This window comes from Schistocerca nitens, chromosome 1 (genome assembly GCF_023898315.1).
Source record: "Schistocerca nitens isolate TAMUIC-IGC-003100 chromosome 1, iqSchNite1.1, whole genome shotgun sequence".
In the NCBI taxonomy this organism is placed as follows: domain Eukaryota; kingdom Metazoa; phylum Arthropoda; class Insecta; order Orthoptera; family Acrididae; genus Schistocerca; species Schistocerca nitens.
In genome coordinates this window covers 676,829,058-676,855,531 of record NC_064614.1, presented here as the reverse complement: position 1 = coordinate 676,855,531, position 26,474 = coordinate 676,829,058, and the positions used below count along the sequence as shown (strand labels likewise).

The 26,474-nt window shown below is 37.0% G+C and overlaps 1 protein-coding gene across 2 annotated transcripts in view; it reads left to right on the top strand.

Moving 5' to 3' along the window:
* Positions 1-26,474, top strand: part of LOC126259284 (spermine oxidase) — a 142,740-nt gene that overhangs the window by 78,507 nt on the left and 37,759 nt on the right. For both annotated transcript variants that reach the window (XM_049955935.1, XM_049955943.1), the window contains exons 6-7: positions 17,905-18,036; positions 19,513-19,712. In XM_049955935.1, the coding sequence (XP_049811892.1) occupies positions 17,905-18,036; positions 19,513-19,712 (332 nt within the window). The remainder of the gene's footprint in view (positions 1-17,904; positions 18,037-19,512; positions 19,713-26,474) is intronic.

Here is a 26,474-nt window from a genome sequence, read left to right as displayed (position 1 = left end):
AAATCAGAAAAATCAGGGTTACAAAATTATGGCACTGAATTTTATAAATAATCACCAATGAAGAATGGAACATTCTGGAATACAAAACTTTAATTAAGTATAACTGTTTAAATATGATGTTTTTGAAAAAAGGAAGATGCTCTTAATATTATATGTGAGGTAGTGGTTGTTATATTTTAACAGTGGTGATTGGTAGCATTTAATTCAACTGTTTTGTATCCCACACATGACTCAACAATATGTCTTGAGAGACAATATGCTCATTATCAGGTTATCAAACCCAGCTCATGAGATTAAATCACTAAAAAAAGTTTACCAACACATTTAGAGTTATCATAAACTAAAATAAAATTGAATTGTGGGTTCTTGTCTTACATTAAATTTGTTGACTTCTGTCGGTAATTGTCCCACCTCACACTGCATCACATACCAGGCTGCATCCTCCCAATCAACTGTGGTTCCTAAGGTGTCAAGTTGATGCTTCTCCAGGTATTGGGGAGTTGTTGTGTATTGACATGTCCAAGACATTACCGTGTAAGTACAGCTATTGGCTCAAGCATGTTGCTGTTCTATTGGTCGCCTGCTTTTACTCATTTCCAAAGTTTCTAGTTGGATGTTGTCATCTGTGTTGACCAGCCTCTAGTATTATTTCATCAGAGGAATATTAAGCATAATCTTAAACTAATTCTAAAAAGCTGGTAAGATATCTTGTCCCATTGACTTTCACTTGCATATTAAAAACATTGTTGTGTTTCCTTTTGTAAATGGCAATCTCCAATACTTCTAGCAAGTCGAATTCTTGTCCTTTCTTTTTTATGTGAAGGATTTCTAAATTGTCATTTACTTTCTTAAGGAGATGACTGTTTCGTACACATGATTTGTAACAGCTGATTTATCAGAGGTACTTAGTCTGATGCATCGTTATGTTCCTTGTAACTGATAAAATGTTTTCTTCCTGTCTATTCAATATGATTTTCATCACAGGATGTGCAATGTATTTTATAAACTCCCAATATTTTGATCTTGTTTATCTTTTTACTGGAATCACACTTCAAATTATACCTCACTAGATTATTTGTTTTGAATGCTGTTTTAGCACTGTAAGGTTCACAATCTTTTGCAAGAATGTTCCATGGTATGTCATAGAGACCAGTTTAATTTTCCCTTCATTTAGTTTCTTCTTTCTATGAGTGTTACTTTTGTTCAGAAATTTATTAACAATATCTACACTGTAACTATTGTTGATTGCTATCTTCTTAATGACGTTTAATTCCATTTTTTAATACTACTTGTTCATTGGCAATTGAGTGCCCTGTGTACTAAGCCATGAAAAGCAGCCTCTTTATAATCCTGGTTTTTAAATTCATGAACAAGATAATTTAGTGTCTTATCACATCTGTTTAATGATGTGGGTATGTTATGCCAAAACTATGAAAAAGCATGGCATACTTCCCCAGGCATGTGGTATTTGAAACTGAACTTGACAGACTGTCGTACCAAGTTATTAAGAAACCAAATGGGGCAGTACTCATTGCAGTGATTTCAAAGCAGCAGTGAATGCTCAGTCCAACAGCAAAGAACAGCCTGGCCAAGGACAGTAATTGAAAAATTAGGGGAAGACCTGGATGAAATAGAAGTAGCAATGACACAAACAGAAGTGAGTTTTGTGGATGTTCTGCAGTACCATGAGCAGCTAAGGCTGCAGCATGCTCTTGTGACATCACACAAAGTGGGCCAGGGTTGGCGTGGCGCTGTGCTGAAAGAATCGAGACACACGGCCTGTAATCTTTGTCAAACAGTTTTACAGAATCTGTTCTGTAAAAAATAATTGATTTCTGAAATACTTGTAGCTTTATATGCCAGCTTCATGCTGAAGTGCCCATCATTTCGATAATGGTCATAACTATTGTCGTATTTCACATATGAGCATCAAATTTGAGAACATTGCAATCAAAAATAGGGGGTCTCTATGAATTTGTGTTTGGTGCATGTTATACATTCTGTTGCAGAGTATGAAATACAGATGAGATTATGAAATTTTTGTAAAACTTGGGATAATTATCTGCCTCCAATCTTGAAAAAATGGAACATCTGCAGCAAGTTCACTTCTGATCGCTGGCATGTGCGAATGAAATATTCATGACACCTCTCATATCTTGTAAACTGCTGGAGATATCTAAATTAGATTTTTGGCAAATGATACCACACAAAGAGGAGAGTACTTTGCCGTATGGTTAAAATAAGGAACTTTATCTATCGCGATATAGCAGAAGCTGTAGTTTATAATTTTTTTTACTGGTAATGTAATTGCTTAAGACTTATCAATAGCCAGTGAAAATGTACAAGTGCGGGATGTAAATAATATTAAAATATACATGATAAAACAGGGTACATTTGTGAAAAATACACTGTGATAAATTACAGTCTTTCTGGACCAGACGACTCTTATTTGCACTCACTTGAAAAATTCTGCACTAATACTGTGTATAATATTAAATTCCTCTCTTTTCAGTATTCTAAATAAAATAATGTTTAATTTTGCAGGTTTACATTTGCAAGTTTAATAAAAGTTAGTGTATAAAAGTTAGTATCTATGCCTATGAACATAGAGATTGTATTGCTCAACAGTTTGAGAATTGTTGCATTTAACTCCTTGTTAATACACTGCCTATTTATGTGGTAGCTGTTTATAGAGCTCCCTCGGGAAAGCTGAGTACATTTCCAAGCAAACAATCACTTTTAACTCACCTGTTCTCAGAAACAAAAATAATCATGCTCTATCATTGTAATGTAAATTTTCTTTCCTGTAAAAATGTGGCAGATTTTGAGCATGTAATGAGCTGAGTGCAGTTGTTTTTCTCACAAGAGTTGCAAAGAACTTTACAAGCCTGCAGACAAAGGAATTAGCAACATATGTGTAAGTGAAATTTTAGGTCTTCCTGACCATGATGGTGAGCAAGACACAAAGGATTTTTTCAACCTCCTCAGAATGTTCAATCTATATTGTAGCAATAGAAATGCCACATGTGATGGAGCATATATAGATAACATCATTGTTAACTTTGATAGTGATTTTTACACTGTCAGTATTGTAGATGGGGTATTTGCAGACCATGATCCAATACTCCTCACACTCAACCAAAACAAAACTGAAGGACTCCTCTCCAACACAGGTGCCAATGCTAAGGAAAAGGTAATCTGGGTTAGAGGGCAGAAGGAAGAAGTAGTATACCAGTTCATTCAGAAACTCAGAGATATTGAGTGGGACTGTATATATAACTGTCAAGTGGGAATAAATAAAACTGAAACTGCTTTTGAGAACTTCATTAAAATTTATTTAGATTTGTGGTATTCTTGTTCTCCTCTTATAAAAATCAATCATAAAAGCCAACCTATAAAGAAAAACATTAAGTGGTACACATATGAACTTACCAATACGAGGGAAAATATGTTATCGTTGTACCACATGTATAAAAATTCTCTTAAAGATGGAATGGAGCAGAAAGATGAATTGTACAAAGCATATCTTGAATGTAAGAGAACCTACAGAATTAAGCTTAGAATTGCAAAAAATACAGCATACGAAAGATACATTGAAGGGGCTCCTAATAAGTGCAAAGCTGCATGGAATGTTGTTGCACAAGAGCATTGCAGGAATGATGAAAATAGCATAACTCTTGACCCGGATAAAGTTAATCATTTTTTCATGGACTCTGTAAGTGATATTAGGAACAAAATTAAAACAACAACCACTAATGCAAGTGATCTACTTAAGCAACAACAACCTGCAAACAATACCTTTAAATGGAGGACAATCACACCCACTGAGATTACAAAGGTAGTGGCAAAGTTCTCAAACTCCAAGAGCATGGACTACTCTTGGTTGTGCAATTACATAATTAAAAAAACAGTGCATATAATTAGTGAACCATTGGCCTTTCTGTTTAATAGGTGTCTAGAGTTTGGAGTCTATCCTACAACTCTACAAATATCGAAAGTTATCCCAGTGTATAAAAAAGGGGACAAACATGATCTCAAAAATTACTGACCAGTTTCAATAGTTCCCATTTTCTCGAAAATATTTGAATCTCTTATTTATAACCAACTAAACTACTACTTTGAGTCGCATAACTTACTCTGTAATACTCAATTTGTCTTCCGCAGGGGAAGAAATACCACCACTGCTGTTCTTTCAATTGTGAATGAAGTAATAACAGCCTTCGAGAATAAAAATAAAGCCTCACTTCTTTTATGTGATTTAAGTAACGCATTTGACTGCATTTCTCATGATATCTTACTTGCTAAACTCAAATTCTATGGAGTACAAGACTCTGCATTGGCAGTAATTGAATCATACCTAAACAATAGGAAGCAGTTTGCCTCTGTCAGAAACAGAGACTCTCAATTGCTAGAAGTTAAGACAGGGGTCCCACAAGGTTCTGTCCTTGGGCCCTTCTTTTCTATAATTGCAGTCAATGATTTACCCCATTGTATCCCCAATACTGCTATTTGTTATGCTGATGACACAACTTTGCTTGCTCAGCACGAGAACATATCAGTTCTGCAAGATATGATGCAAGATGGCCTGGAAGCAGCACTAAATTGGTTCTCATCAAATACACTGCTTTTCAATCCTGATAAAAACCAACAGATTATACTAGGATTGTCAAAAGAGGTAGAGGTGAAAGCAGTTAAAATTATAGGAATTCATGTAGACTCTAAGTTAACGTGGGAAACACACATCAACCATATCTGCGCAAAATTGTCTCGAGTTACGCATTTAATGTGGAAACTGAGGAGCCTGGTGACAAAAGAATATTTAAGAGTTATTTATTTTGGACTGTTTCAGTCACATATAGAGTATGGACTGCTGATATGGGGACACTCTCTTCAGATCACTGAAGTTCTAAAAATTCAGAAGAAAGTGATAAGGGCAATGAGCAATTCTGGTAGATCAGAGCACTGACAGCCACTGTTCATTCAGCTGAAAATATTAACAGTTATTAATCTTTATATATACACCTCAGCATTGTAGGCAAAAAACAATATAGCAGATTTTGAAATGAGGGAAAACATACACCACCATAATACCAGAGGCAAAACAAAATTAGACATACCTAGGCACAGGCTGACAAGAACAGGGAATTCCCATCTAATCAACAGTCTAAAAATATTTAATAAACTCCCATTTTCCTCTTGGTCGGCTCACATAAGTAGCTTCAGGAGCAAACTACTAAATTGGTTACTAATCAATCCTTTTTACAATATAGCAGAATTTATGAATATAAAATTAATCGACATTAATTTTTAAGGATTTCATTATGTGATGTCACTGAATGTATTTAGCTTATGTTATGGTTTATGTTATCATCTATGGGCACTATTTGCAATGCTCATTTAGCTTTAAGGTACTATTCAAGGAAAATGTTATATGATATCCATGTAAATTGCCTATTCCACCTCAGGTGGTCAATGGTGAATCAAGAATCTGAATCTGAATCTGAATCTGTTCAAAATGCATGCTGTAAACCCTGCAAACAACAGTAGTTTTATCAATAGGACCTGTATGTAAGTCAACAGTGAAAAACTGCAAACATTCAGCAGACATTTGCAACAGTTGGAATGGGACAATGCAGCAAGCTAAAAATGTCAATAATAAATTTAACCTATTTCTAGATTAATTCATTCCATTGTTTGAAGCTGTATTTCCTAAGAGTATTTCATTAGGTGTCTACCTAAGTGACTGCAGGTGACAGTGACTCACTAAGGGACTCAAGCTATCCTGTAAAACAAAGGGAATGACATGAAGAATTCTATTAAACTACAGGACAAGGGACACTACAATTCTCATTTGCACTTTAGTAACTCCAGGGATAGATTAGAAATCACTGCTGGTGACTACAGCAAGTTTAATTCTTTGTAATATGTAGGCAAAATACTGCAACATGAGAATTGTAGTCCTCAGCATGCTTAAAATAATATAATTATTAATAGTTTATGTTAATGTAGGATGTATAAAACACGAGAAGCAATGAACAATAATTTATTTAAGTCAGACATGTGAACATGTACTTCCTGAAAAAGCTGTTACAAAATCCAGGGCACAACCTGGTTCCATTACAGAAATACAATTATCACAATTACCATCTTAAAAGGCAGCAAGCCTTTTCTACATTCAGTGGAATTACACAGAATGGTTGATTTGTTGTACACATTTGATATATTGTATTTTGTGAAAAATAACACAGTTGCAAAACATCTCAGAAGCATATAACTGGTTACATTATCAGTCTTACTGTCTATAAAATTTAATAATTGTGACTAAAGATGACTTATGTTATGACAAATGTAGTAACTCAGACAGAGTAATAGAGCAACAAACATTCGTTGGAATGTATGCACCATGATATAAAGGTGTCACTGGGATGCTGCACTACTGAAGGACATGAAGTGAAAATGTAGCTAGTCATTGGAAACTAATAAGTAATGGTAATAATGAGTATGATGACATATCAGAGCAACCTCACATTACAGTTGAATACCTGATCCACAACTGAAACAATTCTTTTATATCATTACTGCACAGCTATGCAACATTTGTTGAAAACCCCGCCATAAGCTAGAAGCAGGCCAGTTTCCTTGTAATGAACTTATGTGTAAACAAAATAAATCATAGGAACTAATTCTGGGATTAACTAAAGATGTACAACATAAATCAAAACTGTAATGATTTTATATTGATTCCAAATTAAACTGAATGGTGTATGATATAACATCCTAGACATTCAAATAAAATGCAGCAACAAAACACTCCTTAATGTTTGCAAGAATACTCTCCATGTAAATAGGTGGGAAGAACTTTACCTTAATTACTATATAAACACCACCTTAAGAAAAGAAATTGTATCACTCTTTCACTTTATTCCTGCTTCATAAATCCTAGAATAAACTGTTTCAATAAAACTGAGTGTATGGAACACCTAATCTCTATTTTAATGCTGTGAAGGGTGATCCAAAGTGATTTCCTGTAACACGTGATTCTACAGTTACTGGCAGAAACTACTTTCACTTGCATTCTAATAAAAGAGAGTCTCTTAAAACTAAGAGAGTGACAAACTTTACATTAATATGACAGTTCAAGAACAAACTTTTCACTCAGTGCCAATGTGTGTGTGGGTATGAATTTTTATAGCAGATTAAACCCATGTGCCCTATATGTCTGGCACACAGCCTCACACTGCCAAAGGGTTTTATGAGTAAATTAAAAAAAATAAACAATAAGATTAGTAACAAATTAAGGGTCACAGTCTGGATGAGATGCAAATCTGGGAATGGAGACCACCTACTGTGTCTGATATTAAGCTATACCAAACTGTGAGTGGAATAAGCAACTACTAGAATGTAACTGTGTCTCAGTAAAATAACATAGGCAAAGCAATAACTAATTGTTACAAGTGTGAAACAATACTGACAGCAGCCTGTATCAAAATTTAGATGGTCAGCTGTTGTGAGGAGTAACTACATTAGAAAACACCCTGGTGTCCTGATTCAGGAAAATGGGAGCAATCCATTTTTGGCTTTCCCTATGTAGTATTGTATTATGCTACTGTAAGTTTTATATGTCTGCATGCCGAAATAATATCCTCTAATAATGTACATAGGTATAATGAACTAAATGAGGTTTAATAGAGAATTAGTTTAACAGATTTCTTCTTGTTGGGCAGCACAGGCTCAACAAATTGAAAGGAAGATGTAAATATTTCTGCACAGAATAGTTAGAAGACATAAAGACTTAACTAGGAAAAACTTGTCCAGTTTCAACCTTAGGCCAGTATCAAGTGCAGAGATGGATGTGTACACAATCTGATAACATTTGACAATGATGAGGTTGAAAGTAGCCATTAATTCTGGACAAAGTATTTACTTCAGTTGAATAGCCTACATGGAAACAGTTATGACTTCTTGACATTTGAAACTGGTGGAAGCAAACTATACAAAAACTGCAGGCTATATGGACCAAATGACAGTGTGCATTCAGTTGAAGGTATAACACCAATATGGATCATAGAACCTTCCTCTGCTTTCACTGGACCAAATGCAGTTTAACAGAATATGTGACATTTAATAGAAATTTCCTGTGACATCTGATAAATGTCCTAGCATGTAAACTGCATGTAAATTAAAATGTGCTAAGCTTTGTTTCTTAAAAGAAGCAGTAAAGGTGTCATTCTTTTTCTCAACATAATTGTTTAATAATGCGTTGGTGGATGCTTTGACTAACAACTTCAGTATTTTGTGTGCCGAATGACCATTACTGCAAACAAAGTCAGTTAAGAAGGAACTTTTCTCCTGAACAGCATTTATGGTTACATTTTGAACAAACACCCTTTGACTGTCGAATGACAAAAATTTCTTTTCATTAGGGGCAGATATTAATTTCTATACAGTAATGTAATCATAAATAACATCAGGCTGAGGGAAAAACAGACCACCCCTGTCCAAATTTTTAATTAAACTAAGATATTGGTCACCATGCAGGCATATTTCTTTGTCTAAGGGAAGGTATTTGCTGCTGACCTCACACTGCTGTTTCTTCAGTACACTGTGAACACAATATCCTACTAAATATGTTAATATTGGAAGATATGTTTCTGCCTGCCTGAAATCCTCCTCCAAATACATAACATCAACCATAAACTTAGAGTCTGTTTGTATAGTCTCTTTTGTGCCATCATTATAATTAAAGGTGAACCCTTCAGCAACAGGCAGTTTACCAAATGTAGTTGAATTAAACATGAGTGGTAAAACATTCTGCATCCTCATCTTGGCTTCCACCTCAGAAATCTGTGTCACAGATATTAGATACTGAGAGCCAGCCATTGATCGGTAACTGCTAAACCTTGCTTCCAGAGAATCAGTTTGAATTTTTCTAGGCAAAAAATAAGTGAAACCAAGCTCTTTAGTACTGTACCTTACCATCTCAGTCAAACCATAGGTTGTGTGTGTCAGAGCTATATGGGTTTCCTTTGAAAGGGTATTATTTTTCAGGCCTAAGTCCTTCCACGTTTCGAGCCACACAAGAAACTTTTCCAGAAAAACTAATTTTTCATCATTATTACTTAAAGACAGAGGTCACTGGAAGGGATCATTTAGTTTAACACCTTTGTGAACTGTCTTAACATTTACAACTTTCCACCATATAAGTATAGTTTTAATAAATTCTGTAGTTGGCTGGTAATGTAAAAGTTTTTCTGTTCCCCTATAGTTGATACAGCTTCAGCTGTATACTCATTGAATATGTGAAAAACAAGGCTCACATTCTGTTTCTCAAAGGAAGATGGATAAAGAGACTTCAAAGTAAGGCCATTAGAGTACTTACGTAGACCATTACATTCAATCTTATGAAGCTGCCTCAATGCTACAAAAGATGCCATTAACACCTGACAATCATCACTGCTTCCATCAAATTGTGGATATTTGAGCAAAACTTGAGAGTCCTTTTGATTAAGCCAATTATTACATTTACACTTAAGGAAGTGTAATAATTTAAAATCTCCTGTATAAGAAGGCACTGGCTTTTCAGTGAATTTTCTTTTGCACTGACTCATTTTTTCACTTTGTCTAATACTGTAAACAAATCATTGATATTTGAAATTTTTGACTGATATTTTGCTACTGCCTATCTCTCTTATCACAGTGTTACTTTGATAGGTGGACAACTGCAACTCATTTGTTACTAATGACACAGATGGAGCAGGTGATACAGTAAGCAATAGAAATAGGACACAGCCACTTCTAACAATGGTCCTCTCTCTGGGAATGGTTTTTCTTTCTAAGCACTGCAGAAATGCTTCAAAAGCAGAAAATAACTTCCTCGAATCATAATCTGTTTTGGTTACTACACTATCATTAATTGCTTTTAGCAGAGGTTCATTGTTTAATCTAGCTCGCCTTTCCCCTGTACTTTCTCAAGAGCTGGTGGATGGAGTAGACAAATAGCTTGGGCAACCTGGTAACACTGATGGAACAGCACCCTCTCTAAGTCTTGGTCTTGAAAGCTTGACAGTAAGCTTTGTGCCTTTAACTTCATCATAACATTCCATATGCTGGCAGACATCAGATTCGGTGAAATGAAGTTCACAAATCTACAACAAAGTAGTGTGAGCCAATACAGTTTACAGCATGACCTAGAGATGTGTGTCTGTATGTGAAAGTAAAAAACACTGGGTAGTCATTCATTTTCCACCAATATCAACTTGACAGGCCACACCTTAGTGGGAATACATAAATCATTTAGGCCTAACAGTAATATACCATGATCTACACCGATAAGTCCCATAGTGCTAAGAGCCATTTGAACCATTTGATCTACAGCAACAAGCGTATTGCATTGTAACTTTCTTTTATTAATTAGTACTATAAGCACTATGAGCATGCCTCAACATGCATCAGTATATGATGGAATATACTTGTGAACTGCTTGTGATATTTATGGAAATATAAGAGTGAAGTTCCTATTATGGATTAAGTGTCAAAAAATTTCAGTGATCTGTTGAATTCTGAAGGTTAACATACCAATTATTTTATAATTTTGACTTTACAGTTCCTTCATTGTCATGGTATATAAGATATAAATAGCTGCAGAATAATATTTCACTGTTGGTGTTATTATGCCAGCACATATTAAAACTGTGTCATTGCAGGTAACACTGAATGAGGGTCTTGATGTAGCACAAATTTCACGTTTGAATAGAAAAACAACTGCAAAGCAAACACGAGCCAGACGCAAAATAAAGTTGAACCGATGCCAACATAAATGACACACCTCAATAAATAATCGTGACCATCCAACTGGAAGTATGTTAAGAAGATATCAACTAAACATTCTGTACCAAGCTGTGCTGTATGAACTAAACAGCACTTGACATGTCAATTAACCAACTGGAACATTTAAGATACTGGACAGATTAAGTAACAGGATGCATTATTAACATGGCTCCAGTGATACAGGACACCACTGAAATCTGGTTGTGATGATACCTATTCTGCAGCATAACCTGAAGTGTAGGTTATGTTGAAAGATGATTATTTGGTTGTGAGTTGGCAATGCCAGTGATTGTGAATGCCTAATAATGGGAAAAATTAACCCATAGAAAAACAACATAGATATGCTTCATACAGTGAGATCACTTTTTAAACATGAAAATGCCAGTTTCAACATTTGTTAGCACCCATCCTAACTAATGTGAGAGACAGTGAATAAAACATATCAGTAATGAGTAATAAAATACAAATTAAAGAGATTTATATTTCGTTTATAAAATTTTAAAAAAAGCCACTTGAAAATGAGTACTATTTGCTGCAAACTTTTGCTCACAGTTGTAGTCGAATGCATCCAAAATTTAAGATATTCCACTAGCAAATAAATAAATAAATAAATAAATAAATGTACTAGGTAGATAGTTTATGTACCTTCATGTGCTGAGTGGGTTGGAAATTGTACTGATGAATTACTGAAAGCTATTTCTGATGCAGATTCGAATCTTTTGGAAAGGAAAACAGGATTACTTTTGGTCCAGTTCTGTAATTCCCAAAATACCTTGGCACACAATATTTGTAAATCATATTCACAGTAGATTCACTGGAAGTGAACACCATAATCACTAGTTTTAAGCATGAATGTAGCACTAGAATCCAACAAATGTGTGGATACGCAACCACTTCTAAACACAAAATGGTGGCCCGCTTGGAGTGACATCATGACCTGCTATGAATTTCGCACTGCGGCCTTGTTCTAGGTGGTGCTGGTGGTGGTCAACACTGCTGTGAGCAGTGTGGACACTGAGTTAAGCAGGCTTTCTGTTGATTGAAATGAAATCTCATATGAGTGCAGTGCCTGTTGCTACAATTGGGAGGTGGATATTTACTAGATATGGCCTGAATAGGAGAGAGACAGATAGGATGGCAGAGCAAAGCAGATAATAAACTGGGTACCACCATCGCACAAAGCAAGATCCCTGTGGCTACTGGTGTTAGAGGAGCACCTTTTTTAGGTTAGAATCAAGATTCAAGCACCTTGTTTTGAAAGAAGTCAAAATTGAAGAAGAGCCTCACAAAATGCTTAACAATGCACAGAAAAGTAAGCTTAGCTTATTTCATCAAAATATTAGAGGTCTGAGTAATAAAGTAGAGGAACTTCTTGTCGGTTTGGAAAATTTGGAAAGCTCTGAAAACATAGAGAGCCTGTACCTGAGCACAATGCAACCAAAGGGGTAGATAAGTTACATGTAAAAGGTTACAATCTAGTAGCTTACACATGCAGAACTGAGTGTGGGAAAAGGGGAAGTTGTTACATATATTAAGGAAGACATGAGTTGAAAAACATTGAGACAAGTAGATTTTGTAATGATCAGCACATAGGAGCATGTGCTTGTTAATTAATACTGAAAAGAGTTAACTACTGATTGTAACTGTATATAGATTCCCCACTGGGGAATTTTAAACTGTTGATGAGGAATGTGGATTCCATACTGTGCTATCTGTCAGACAGCAGGAAGCAGTTTATAGTCCGTAGTGACTCCAATGGCAGTTTTCTAAAAGATTCTGAGAGAAAAAAATGATCTAGAAACCTTGTTTGAACCCTACAATTTGACCTCAGTAATTAATTTTCCAACTCGAGTGGATAAAGAAAGTAGGACCCTAATTGATAATGTTTTCTTTGTTGAAGCTCAAAGCAAGAAAATAACTGTTTACCTCGTAACAAATGCACTCTCTCGTCATGAAGCACAGTTTGTTGTGATAAATAACAAAGTGCCTTACAGTATGGATACTCCCCATTGGAAATCATTTAGAATAATTAATGACTCAAGGACAAATGTTTTTGAGAATAGTTTCCAATAGATGACCTGAGATGAAATTTATAATGAACCAAATGCTAACATAAAATTTAATCCATTCCATTATAAATTCATATCATTATTTGAAAATAGCTTTCTATGTAAACTAATCAGGCCTTGTATAAGACAATGTATTACTAGAGGGATTAAAGTATCTTGTGAAAGGAAAAGGGAAATGTGTCTGTTGGCAAGAACAAGTAGGGATTCTGCTGTAGTTGCACACTACAAAAACTACTCAAAATTACTACAAAAGCTTATTAAAAAATCAATAAACATGCACATAATGTCAGAAACCAGTAATTCTGACAACAGACATAGGTGCATAAGGAATGTAGTCAAATGAGAGACGGGACAGCCAACCACAGAACAGTGTATCAGTACTGAATTGAAGTGCTATAAACAAAGAGTCACAGGTAGCAAATATGAGGGTTGCCCAGACAGTAATGCTCCACATTTTTTTCTCAGCTGGAAACAATAATATGAATGTAAAATGGTACATATGTATTATTTGAAGTGTCCTGAGTGAGTGTGCCAAGTTTCCGTCACTTCCGACAGGTAGCATAGCCGCAGGACATTTTCAAAATGGTGCCTATACGTCACATACGTTACAGGCGACTTGCTGTCATTGAATTTTTCACTGCAGAGAAAGAAACTGAGGGGAATATTCACAAACACTTGTGAAAAGCCTATGGAGTGTCTGCTGTCGATAGAAGTACAGTTAGTCGCTGTGCATGGAGGGTGAAGTCATCAGAAGGTGGTTCAACGGAGCTCCACGATTTGCAGCCACACTGTCACACCTGACATGTTGCAGTGAGCTGATGTCATTCATCATTAAAGGATGCCATTTATGGAAGACATTTTGAGGATGATGAGGAGGTGATTCACACAATGAAGCACTAGCTCTGCCACCAGGACAAGGATTTGTACTTACAGGGCACATACGCCCTTGGTTCGCGCTGGGGGAAGGCCGTAGAGTGGGATGGAGATTATGTGGAAAAATAGGATGTGTAGATAAAACACCATTCTTTCATGTGTGTAGTTCTCATTATGTTCAGTAAAGAATTGTTGAAGAAAAAGATGTGCTGCATTACTTTTTGGGCAACTCGTATATTTAATAATGATTTCTTAAATATTGTAGGAAGCATAGGACAAACAGTTCAAGAGAAAAATTGCAGCAGTCTGTTGAAAAAGTAACTCCCATAAAATTCAGTCATATGAATGTATCACCAACTTCTCCTTCTGAAATTAAGAAAATTATACATTCTCTCAAAAATAAAAGATCATCTTGTTTCAATGATTTTTCGAATTGAACACTAATGGTTTGTTCCTATATAATAAGCCCAGTCTAATCTGAAATGCATCACTAACTGAAGGCAATTTTCCACAGAGACTGAAATATGCCATTGAGAACCGCTCTTTAAGAAGGGTGATGAGAGCAATGTCAGCGAGTACTGACGCATGTCACTGCTCACAAATGTTCCAAAATATTTGAGAAAGTGACTTACTGTAGAGTAGTATCTCACCCTAGCAACAATAATATCCTCAGAAAATTGCAGTTTGGGTTTGAGAAGAGTTGCTCTGCTGATAATGCCATTTACATGTTCACTTACCAAATTTTACAAACATTACATAATAAAACAGTGCCAGTTGGTATTTTCTGTGACCTTTCTAAGGCATTTGACTGTCTGACTCACAGTATTCTCCTAGGTAAATTGAAGTTTTGTTGGATTGATGGTATAGGTAACCAATGAATAATGTCATATCTAACCCAAAGAATGCAGAAAGTTGAAATTAGTCATTCAAACAATACAGTCTGGGGATATAATTCTGTGAATGGTCTCACCCTCAATTTTAGACCATCACGACATATATGGTTCTGCACATTTAGGGGCACTACACCAGTGATAAGTGTAACACATGTGGGGAAACATTAAATAGGGTGGAAACTTCAAAATTATAAGATGTCCATTATGATGAGAATTTAATGTGGAAAAAGCACATCTTGGAACTCCTAAAACAATTTTGTTCTGGCACATTTGCACTTAGAATCACTGAAAATCTTGGGAAGAGACAAATCAGTAAGTTTATTTGTTTTGCATATTTTCATTCAATAATGTCATTTAGAATAATGTTCTGGGATAACTCATCTTTAAGAAAGAAAATCTTCATTGCTCAAAAACATGCTGTAAGAATAATGTGGGGTGTTCACCTACAATATTTATTCCCTCATGAAGTGTAAATAATCCACAACAATTCAAAACAAAGAAATGTTCAGCATGTAACCATGTTTACAGATTAATTTGCGATGGGAATGTAAAATGACTCATTTCACACCACTAAGACTTATCATGTAAAATGACCCATAGAATGATGAAACAAACTAACTAAACAATATACAGAGCAGTTTTTGAGAACATGTCTCTCTAGAGTACAGTGGTTTATTATTTACTTAAAATTGAATATAAACAGTCACAACCACAATAAATTTATTTGTATTTTTTTTGTATAAGGTTACCAGTTTCAGTCTGTTTTAGGCCATCTTCAGACCCACACCACAAATTAGATGGTGGCTGTAAACAGAGCAGGCCCTATACCTCCACAAATGCTAACAGCAGTTAGCACTCATGGAGGTGTAGCACATACTCAATTTATAGCCACCACCTACAACATGGTGTGGATCTGAAGATGGTCTAAAACAGACTGAAACCCATAACCTCATATAAAAATATATATAAAAATGTTTACTGCGGTTGTGACTGTTTATATTCAATTTCAATACACAGGGTGTATCAAAAAGAATCATCCAATTTGGCACATTTATATTTCTGAAACTAATGTATGTATACAATGAGTTTTGTTTTTTGATAAATGGGAAACTCAAAAAGTTTTCTCATATCTTTTCATAGGTGTTCAATATGCCCCTCTTGATGTGAATGGCATATGTCAATGCATTATTCAAATTATTCCCACACTACAGCGGGCATGTCTTGAGTCACAGCTTCCACAACTGTTGTTATGCGATGTCTTAGTTCATTTATTGTTGTTGGTAATGGAGGCACATAAATAGAGTCTTTTTATAAACCTCCATAAGAAATAATTACATACAGTCAGGTTCAGTGACCTTGGAGGCCAGTAATGTAAGGCTGAATCATTTAGTCCTGTGCAACTGATCCATCATCGAGTAATCCTTTGATGTAAATCTCTTGCACTTCCAGATGCCATCCTGTTGGTAAATGAAGTCATCTGAATCATTCTACAACTGTGGGAAAAATAAAGGTCTCAAGCATATCGAGATATGTGCTTCCTGTAACAGTGTTCTTGGCAAAGAGCCCACTATTTTGCAAAAATATATTTAGCAGGAAGTGGCCATTGTTTTCAGGATCAAGAAACTCCATGTTTGCTTGTATGGATCAAAATTCCACTTGATTATGGACCCCAATTTTCCTGGTTGGCCCTTGATTCAAGCACCCAGAAAAGACAGCATGATGTTTGCAGCAGAGGATACTGTGACTGGATAACTACAATTATAACGATCATTATTGTCCTACCACACCACAAGCCTTCTCCCTGCTACCCGTGGGCCCAGATACTGACTTTTTCTGCCAAAAAGCAGAATGTTTCCAGATCAGCAACACTCTGACCCATGTACTGGATGACTTCCTCATTATCTATTGTGAAGTATCCCATCCACACACAGTAATCTGCTGTTTTGCCAGGTACTGCTATCCACACATAGATGACCAGAGCATCTGCCTAAAATGATAGGCCCTATTTGCTGCACTTTTATTTCTTTCTGCCATCCCCTGAACATCAGCAATGCCATACTTCTCTTGGCCACTGACACACCATATGTCTGTCAAAATCTCACAGATCAGCCATCTATGTTCAAACATTTCTGCCGCCATAAATTCTCTAGTTTAACATACTATACTTTCTAATGTGATATTAGGGACTGCACATTGGAACTGTGGTCAAGGTGTATATGAAATTTCTTCACCAGTGGTGGCCAGAATATTGTAATCATTTTGGATTTTTGTGGAATGCAGAAGATAAGTCTGGATTAGAAACATCTGGAGGTAATGTATTCAACAACTGACTACTTTTACATTCCACTCAGTGTTGAATATAGAGGTGGAATGATTGGTAAGCACTCTCAAAAATCAGATGTCCAAAATGATGCAGGCAGTGCCTGTGGGACAAACATTGCTGAGTTTCCTTGGAATGTACCAGTCCTCATCTGCCAGTGGCCACAGATCAGCAGAGCTCATTCTTAGGCACAGGCACTGTGCTTGATTAGACCTCCTGTGCTCATCTCAAGCTGTTTGGCATCTAAGCCTTACAGCAAGTAATTATGTGGACTCCAGAATCTGGGCCTGCATGTTTGGCTGTGTCCCTTCATAGATTCCAAGTACCACAGTCAGAAACCAGAGGCATCAAGTGTTTGGGACCACAGATAGGCAGGATCATCTGATCTGCTATCACACTCGCATCTGGCAATGCCACCTAATGCACCAAACAAACCCAGCAAGCCTGACACAATTCCCAGCCAGTTGCCTTGCCCCACTGCTGTCCCCATTATGGTATGTCTTAACTGTTGCAGGCCATTCTCTCTGCTGCCTGCCCCATAGCAATATAGTAGACTGTATGCGGCATGCCATGTTTCCTTGCCACACTTCTGCCAAGCAGTCAGCAGAAAATTTGTGATTATTGTTTCTTAATTTGGTCTTTAACATTATATATGACAACCATAGCATGTATACCATGATTTTAGCACAACTCAGCAACCTGAAAATGTCATAACAACAAAAGCAGTTTAACACAATAAAAGTGTGTGAGGCTGTTTATATTAATCATTAAAATCCTTAACTAGCTTTTCCACTGTTGCTTTAGAGTTTCAGAATACCTGAGTGGTCACTGCTCATTTGTGACACTAAAATGTGTTCCGCACCAATATTATGATTATGTAAGTTCTCTAATTTAATGCACTATATTTTCTGTGTGATATTAGGGGCTATCCATTGGAACAGTAAACAAGGTGTATATGAAATTTTCTCATCAGTGGTGGCCAGAAGATTGTAGTGGTTTTGGATTTTTGTGGAATGCAGAGGATAAAGCTGGATCAGAAACGTCTGGAGGTGATGTATGTATTATACTATTACAATTACAAAATGCATTGCTCCATGTGTGACAACTATAATAACAACATTCTGATATATTTCATGATTATCTAGTAAGGTACTGTGAATCTGTAATTATATAATGTCATTTTATGTGGCTTTTTTTTTCCCCTCAGTGAACACATTTGCTCATTTTTTTATTGCAGGAACATGTTATGTTTAGAGAAAAAATATTTAGTACCTGCAATATTCTGAAACTGGATGCCAGCCACTTTCTTCACTTGGTAATCTTCCGCTCAGCAACCCGCCTTCTCCGAAAATAATCACCATTGCTCTGAAGATTTCATAAAACTCTCAGTCCCAACAGTACCTCCACTATGATAGCTGCCACCGACTTCACATATTAAAAATGTCACTTCTATATCCTTGGCATGCATAGGCTCTTGTTATGGTGAACAACAGCTGTTCCAATATAATGAAAGCCCCACCTAGGCCTTTACAGAAGGGTTTTACCTTCCACACCCAGTCAAAGAGGCTTATCATACCGTATTCTTTCACACAATGGATAACCATCTACAATGGAGTAATCTTCTAACAAGCCTTTAGTTATGTTTCATTGTCTCCTAGAATGAGGAATATCTTCTACAAAATTTGTCCTATTTATCCCAAAGCAGTATTTTATCACCCCCGTGACCTATGAAATATCTTGGGTCTGCTAAGGATCCTTTGCAGCATAGGTTGTACCTATATCAGAAACTTAAGCAGGTCATCTATACAGCACATTCTATTCTAGTTAGGTCAACACATTGTCCTGTCACATTAGTGGCAGGACTACCTCTCTAGACATCCATATCATACTTGATTGTCATCTTTACTATGGCTGTTTCATGTGGACCTCAATACCAACCAGTTGTTTGCCAGCTGACAAACTGCTGCCAAGGACTAATATAAATAGTCAGTAGCAGAGCATGTCACCCAGCTTAATTCCTTTTTTATGCCACGTGGCAGCTGGTTGGCCTTACTTGTGCCATGGGTGCACATGTTTGATTAAGATTCATTCCCACATATCTCTTCTTGAATTTAATGCACTTGTGAGAACAATATGACAGAAACACCCTTTCCTATGAGAGCAAAATCCTTTCTGTCCCACTCTATCATTCGGCCATTCTCTAGAAGTCTGTCTCAGTAGCAGGAACCATACTGAAATAATAGTTGTCTTCACCCATAATGATTGTCTTCACTAATGCCATGGGTCCTCATGTCTCATTAAGATTCACATCTGGCAGTATGTTGCATATTTATCAGTATCTTACTTAGTAACTGTTTACTTCTGTTAAGTAACTCATCTAAAGTAGTGAGAAAAGTTACCAAATACAAACATTACTGATCTGTATTTGACCATATTTACATTTTCTACCAGTTATTTTTTTATAACTACACATGTACTAATTTCTTGTATGTTTTAATAAGCCTGTATATGTTTGTGTACCATGTTTCAGGAGCAGAATTGGCTGAAGGAGGTATTCATGTTTAATACTGTTGATAATCATCCTCTTTGTTTGTGTGGCTGGATTGTTGGTCCTGAGGCTCGAAAGATGGAACTTATGTCTGATACAGAAGTCTGTGACAGTTTAATGAGTTTGCTTAAGCATTTCCTTGGAAAGCATTTCAAAGTGCCATATCCTGAAAAAATATTGAGGTAAGTTAGGTACACACTTCCGTGCATGCTGTAATATGTCACTACATCCATGTCTGCATCCGCAAACTGTCTTATGATAAGTTCATGATTTTGCTTTAAAAGTTTTCTTTTTTGTTTGAAACTCTCTTTATTTCTTATGGTTGTTGTTGTCGCTGTTGTTGTCTTCAGTCCAAAGACTAGTTTGCTGCAGCTCTCCACACTACTCTAACCTGTGCAAGCCTCTTCACCTCTGAATAACTATTGCAACCTACATCTTTCTGAATCTGTTTACTGTATTCATCTCTTGGCCTTCCTTTTCAGTTTTTACTCCCCACACTTCCCTCCAGTACTAAATTATTGATCCTTTGATGCCTCAGAATGTGTCCTACCAACTGATCCCTTCTTCTAGTCTGGTTGAGCCACAAATTTCTCCTCTCCCCAATTCTATTCAGTACCCCTTATTAGTTATTTGATCTACCCATCTAATCTTGAGCATTATTCTGCAGCACCACATTTCAAAGGCTTCTATACTCTTTATGCCTAAACTGTTAATTTTCCATGTTTCACTTCCATACATGGCTACACTCCATACAATTACTTTCAGAAAGGACTGCCTGACACATAAATCTATACTCAATGTTAAAAAATTTCTCTTCTTCAGAAATGCTTTTCTTGCCATTTTATATCCTCCCTACTTCGACCATCATCAGTTATTTTGCTTCCCAAATAGCAAAACTCATATATTACTTTAAGTGTCTCATTTTCTAATCTAATTCCCTCAGCATCACCTGATTTGATTCAGTTACGTTCCATTATTCTCATTTTGTTTAGCCCATGGAAATCTATTACTTGACTAATGTATATAAATCCAGTGCATGTGCAGCTACAAGTTGCCATTTTAAGTTCTGATCATAAAACTTTTGTGAATGTTACAGCTATGCAGGGCATAACTAGTGGGCATTAGTTATTCTTTATTTTCTTTACCAAGCGAAACTCTGGTAATATGCTTGATTTTTTTCTTTTATCACTAATACTGTCCCAGTCAGTGATCCTGTTTCATTGATAACACTATCTGTAATAACAGTATGTTAAACTCTGATCGTCCTTCCTTCCTTTATATTTGATAATCGTGCCAAAAAAGACAGTTATACTTTGAACAGAGAGAGCTAAAGTACAGTGTGTGGAGTGTTGGATAAGCTTCCACAGTAACTGAGAAATGCACTGAATACTGTTTGACATTGTTATTTATCTTTACTGTTGATGATTAATTCATAGTTACACTAACTAATGCTCAACAAATTGCAGTCTCTTGATGCTATTGCTGCATGATCAATGTATTTTAATGTTATTAAGCCGTAGATTCTTCATAACAGATAACCTGGTTACTGAAGCTATTTTCTGGGCGATTAAAATGTCTAGTTATCAGTTTGAGTCCATTTTTGTTGGTTATTCTCAGTCAAATAAATCCATAATTGGATTGAATTTCACTCTCACTAAACCTAATATTTATGATTACTGCTATATTCTCACTCCTGAGGAGTCCATCCAGCATTTATGACTTACACTCCATGTTCTGTTGTAAGTTTTGTGACTTCCTGCCTGAGTTTTCAGCCAGCTCATAACACCTAATAGCTCTGAATATTTGTGTTGCTGACTTCACAGAGGAAGGTGAATTCTGGCACTTTATTACTTAATTACTGCAAAATTGATATTTTTACTCTCTACACTCAGTCAGCAGTCCAGTTTCCTATTTCACTCCTAGAACATCAACTTTTATTGATCTTGAAATTCAGCCTAATCCAAAAATCACCATGTGCATTTGTCACCTACACTCTCAACTAAATTGCCAATTTTTATTCATAGTACAAATCTGGAATATTCACAGCAATCATAAAATTCCCTGCTGTACAGGGCAGCTGAAAAAAATGAACTGGGACAGCCACAGAACAGTCAAGTCTCTGATTAATCCTAGGAGTCTTTATTTAACACAATTTACTGCCAATTACTTTCTGGTAAACACTATCCTTTCATATTTAGGTCTGATTCGTTTTATGTTTCAAAGTTTACATAACTCCTTTTAACCAGTTTTTCAACTTGTTTGTTACAATGCCAGGACTATAACCTTTATGTACACTCTTAAGATACTCAGCTCTTGATAAGCACATAAACAAGACTGAGAACTTTGCTAAGCTTTTGATAATGCCCATCATCAGAGCAAACTTGTGCCCAGTACCTCTACTCTCCTCTCCCGCACACATACACTGTAACAAAGCCTCAGCTGACTACATTGGACTGGCACAGCAACTCGACTAAGGAACGACTTGTTTGGGTTGGAGTGGGTGAGCAGTGAAAGGAATTAAGGAGGGGGGAGGGTGGGTTGGAGGGAAGGATGGCTGATGATGGCAGCAACAAAATAGGAATGTGATAATATTGAGCTCATCCTGCTGAAGGAATGTAGTGCTGATGGGGCACACAATGATGTCAATGAGTAGATTGTAATGGAAGATGTAAAAAAGGAAGAGGGAGACTGCAGAGATGAATGTTTAAGTGTAAAATGATTGCAGCAGATGCCATGTGGACATGAATGGAGGTGGGTATGGGACAGAGTCTAATGGGGATTGATGAGGCCAGGAGGGTAGCAGTATCAAAGGATGAAATGTAAGGAGAATGCTCATCTATGCAATTCAGAGAATCTGATATTGGAAGGGTGGAGGGGAAAAGGGGGCCACTGGATCCAGAGGGCTTGGGGTGTGAAGGAGCTGTTGAAGCCAAGCAAGTTAGACTCAGCAGCTTTTTCTGTCATTGGGTGGTAAACTCTGTTCTTGGTCACAGTCTGTTGCTGCCCATTCAGTTTTTGACAGTTGTTTGCTAGTAATGCCCACATAAAAGCCTGTTCAATGTTTACAATAGAATCGTTTATGCTAAGACTGCTTTCATTTGTGACCCTGACTTTGATAGGATAGGGTATTCCAGCCACAGATAGACATTAGTCAAAACCCTGACCAATTTCTATGACCTGTAGGGTCAGCTAAGCTTTCATGGACAAGGAGCATTCCATAATACTGTTAGTATCTTCTGGAGTCTAAGCCACTGTGTCACTGTTGCCACTAAGCTGAAGGGGGCTGCTACATTCTATAAGGTTGGTGGTTGTAATTCAGTTGCTCAGCACTTTACATATTTGTCTCTCTTTACTAACTAGTTATATTTTTCAGTTATTTATCTTTGTTATGCCTACTTCTTGGCTGAAAATATCATTGTTAATTCATTTAGTTCAGTTCTGCATGTTTAGAGCATCGTTGAGTAATTTTATAATTATTGTAAGCTTCTGTAATTTTCATTGGAAAGTACTGGATGGAAAAATAACAATATCTATCCTTTTCATAATGTTGTTGTAATTTTCATTGCTGAGAAAGAGATAATATTATTCAAATCTATGTTAAAGTGACCTTTCACTTACTTTGTTTATACTTAATGCTACAAGTATTTCATCAATATTCTGGCAGATCAGGACTCAAAACCCAGAAGTTTGTCTTTCATAGTCAATGCCCTTACTAACTGAGCAATCCATGTGTGTCCCTTCTTCATAACTGAGTTATGCCAGTACTTATCTCTACTTTCCAAAATTTGTAGGATCTCTCCTGCAGACCTTACTGGACCATAACTCCTCCAAGAGAAGATATTGATGAGAAGTGGCCTAGTCACAATCTGGCACTTGTTTCCAGGGTGAATATTTCACTTTGCAGCAGAATGTGCTCTGTTATATAACTTCCTGACAAATTAATACTGTATGTCGGACTGGGACTCAGGTCTTAGCCTTTACCCCTCATAGGTACTGTTATGGAACTATGAAGGTGAATCTTCTACGTGTTACATGGACAATACAGGCAGTGTGTGTTTGGTTGTCTGTCCTCTGCATTGCTAGTAAGATTTTTAGTTGTTTTAAATGTCCATGTTCTCCGTACATGCAAGCGAGTGTTTGTTCATAGAATTTTTTTTCCATCATGGAATTTCCTTTATCATATTACACCTATTTCCTCTTGCATGAGCCACTGAGCACACTCGTTGTATTAGAACTTAGACTCTGGATGCCTGTGAGATATAAAGTGAAATTTAGAAGTTATAGAAGATTTCTGAGAAAGGTATACATTTTGTGAGAAACATTCTTGCTTGCAATTAAATATAGTATTTCATTATGATGGAGGTGTGACATATCCACAATCAGAAACAAAAATGATATAACTTCAAATATTTATGCATGGTATATGGTTGTACATTAAAATTGAAACACAGGAACAGCAACAGCAGTTCCAACATCAGCAAAAACCGATGCAGAAATTGTAGCAATGACAACAGCAGCAGTAGCAGCAGCATGGACTAGTTACATAGCAGCAATTGTCACACTCTGTGTGATTTCTTATTCCACAGTGACCATGAGGAATTAACTTCATATGTACCATGTTTGCAATATTATCTCATGGCGGAACATAAATTAGCCCAACACTATAACCATTGAGTGCATGTGGTATCAGAATGACTGTGTTTCTTTCATTGAGCTAGGCAACCAGGACAGATGTAGTTACTATTGAGACCAGATGAAACTACTTTCATCCAGCCATATCTGTGGGTTCTTTGATTGCTCTGGGAGAAGACTCATCAAACTACACTACTGGCCATTAAAATTGCTACACCAATGAGAAATGCAGATGATAAACCAGTATTCATTGGACAAATATATTATACTAGAACTGACATGTGATTACATTTTCACGCAATTTGGGTGTATAGATCCTGAGAAATCAATACCCAGAACAACCACCTCTGGCCCTAATAACGGTGTTGATACACCTGGGCATTGTGTCAAATAGAGCTTGGATGGCGTGTACAAGTATAGCTGCCCATGCAGCTTCATCATGATACCACAGTTCATCAAGAGTAGTGACTGGCGTATTGTGACATGCCAGTTGCTCGGCCACCATTGACCAGATGCTTTCAATTGGAGAGATCTGGAGAATGTGCTGGCCAGGGCAGCAGCCGAACATTTTCTATGTCCAGAAAGGTCCATACAGGACCTGCAACATGCGGTCGTGCATTATCCTGCTGAAATGTAGGGTTTTGCAGGGATTGAATGAAGGGTAGACCCACAGGTCATAACACACCTGAAATGTAATGTCCACTGTTCAAAATGCCATCAATGCGAACAAGAGGTAACCCAGACGTGTAACCAATGGCACCCCATACGATCACGCCGGGTGATACGCCAGTATAACGATGACGAGTACATGCTTCCAATGTGCGTTCACCGCGATGTCACCAAACATGGATGTGACCATCATGATGCTGTAAACAGAACCTGGATTCATCTAAAAAAATGACTTTTTGCCGTTCGTGCACCCAGGTTCGTCGTTGAGTACAGCATCGCAGGCACTCCTGTCTGTTATGCAGCGTCAAGGGTAACCGCAACCATGGTATCCGAGCTGATAGTCCATGCAACTGCAATGTCGTCGAACTGTTTGTGCAGATGATTGTTGTCTTGCAAATGTCCCCATCTGTTGACTCAGGGATCGAGATGTGGCTGCACAATCCATTACAGCCATGCGGGTAAGATGCCTATCATCTTGACTGCTAGTGATACAAGGCTGTTGGGATCCACCAAGGCATTCCGCATTACCCTCCTGAACCCACCGATTCCATATTCAGCTAACAGTCATTGGATCTCGACCAATTCGAGCAGCAGTGTTGTGATACGATAAACTGCAATCGCAATAGGCTACAATCCGACCTTTATCAAAGTCAGAAACGTGATGGTACGCATTTCTCCTCCTTACACGAGGAATCACAACAACGTTTCACCAGGCAACACCAGTCAACTGCTGTTTGTGTATGAGAAATCGGTTGGAAACTTTCCTCATGTCAGCACGTTGTAGGTGTCGCCACAGGGGCCAACCTTGTGCGAATGCTCTGAAAAGCTAGTCATTTGCATATCACAGCATCTTCTTCCTGTCGGTTAAATTTCACGTCTGTAGCACATCATCTTCGTGGTGTAGCAATTTTAATGGCCAGTCGTGAAGACCACATGAAATATTACTTCACTTTACTAAGTAAATGAATAGAAAATATACTTAATTTTGTAACCATTCTCTGCCAAAAACTTGCTCAATAGTTTACAACTATCATCGACTGTGGAAGCATCACTTGATGCTCTTAATAAAAAAACTTCTCTTGAGGTACAATCTTTGACATTAACAACAGTACATGTTCATCTGAACAACTCGTTGGTCCTACGCTATGACGTTAACTGTTGTAGCTGAGATCACAAACTGGGCTGAGCTGTTTCATGCTTGACACTGTACTGGCCTCAGCTTGAGAGCACTGCTATGCTGGAGAGGGCAGTGTGATCAGGAGCAGTAAATGAAGCATAGAAATAAGGCTGTTTGTGCAGAGTTCATTTTAATGTGTAACAGCTTACAACTAATGGCAGACAATGATACACACACAGAATAAACAGCAAAAGCCAGAGCATCTAAAGAATGGAAAATAACACAAATAATAATAATGATAATAATAATAATAATAATAATACAGTGTTCCTTCTTTAAGATAAAATTAACATTGTGCCATTAAAAACCTTCCTCAGTGTTGAAACTTCCTGGCAGATTAAAACTGTGTGCCCGACCGAGACTCGAACTCGGGACCTTTGCCTTTCGCGGGCAAGTGCTCTACCATCTGAGCTACCGAAGCACGACTCACGTCCGGTCCTCACAGCTCTACTTCTGCCAGTATCTC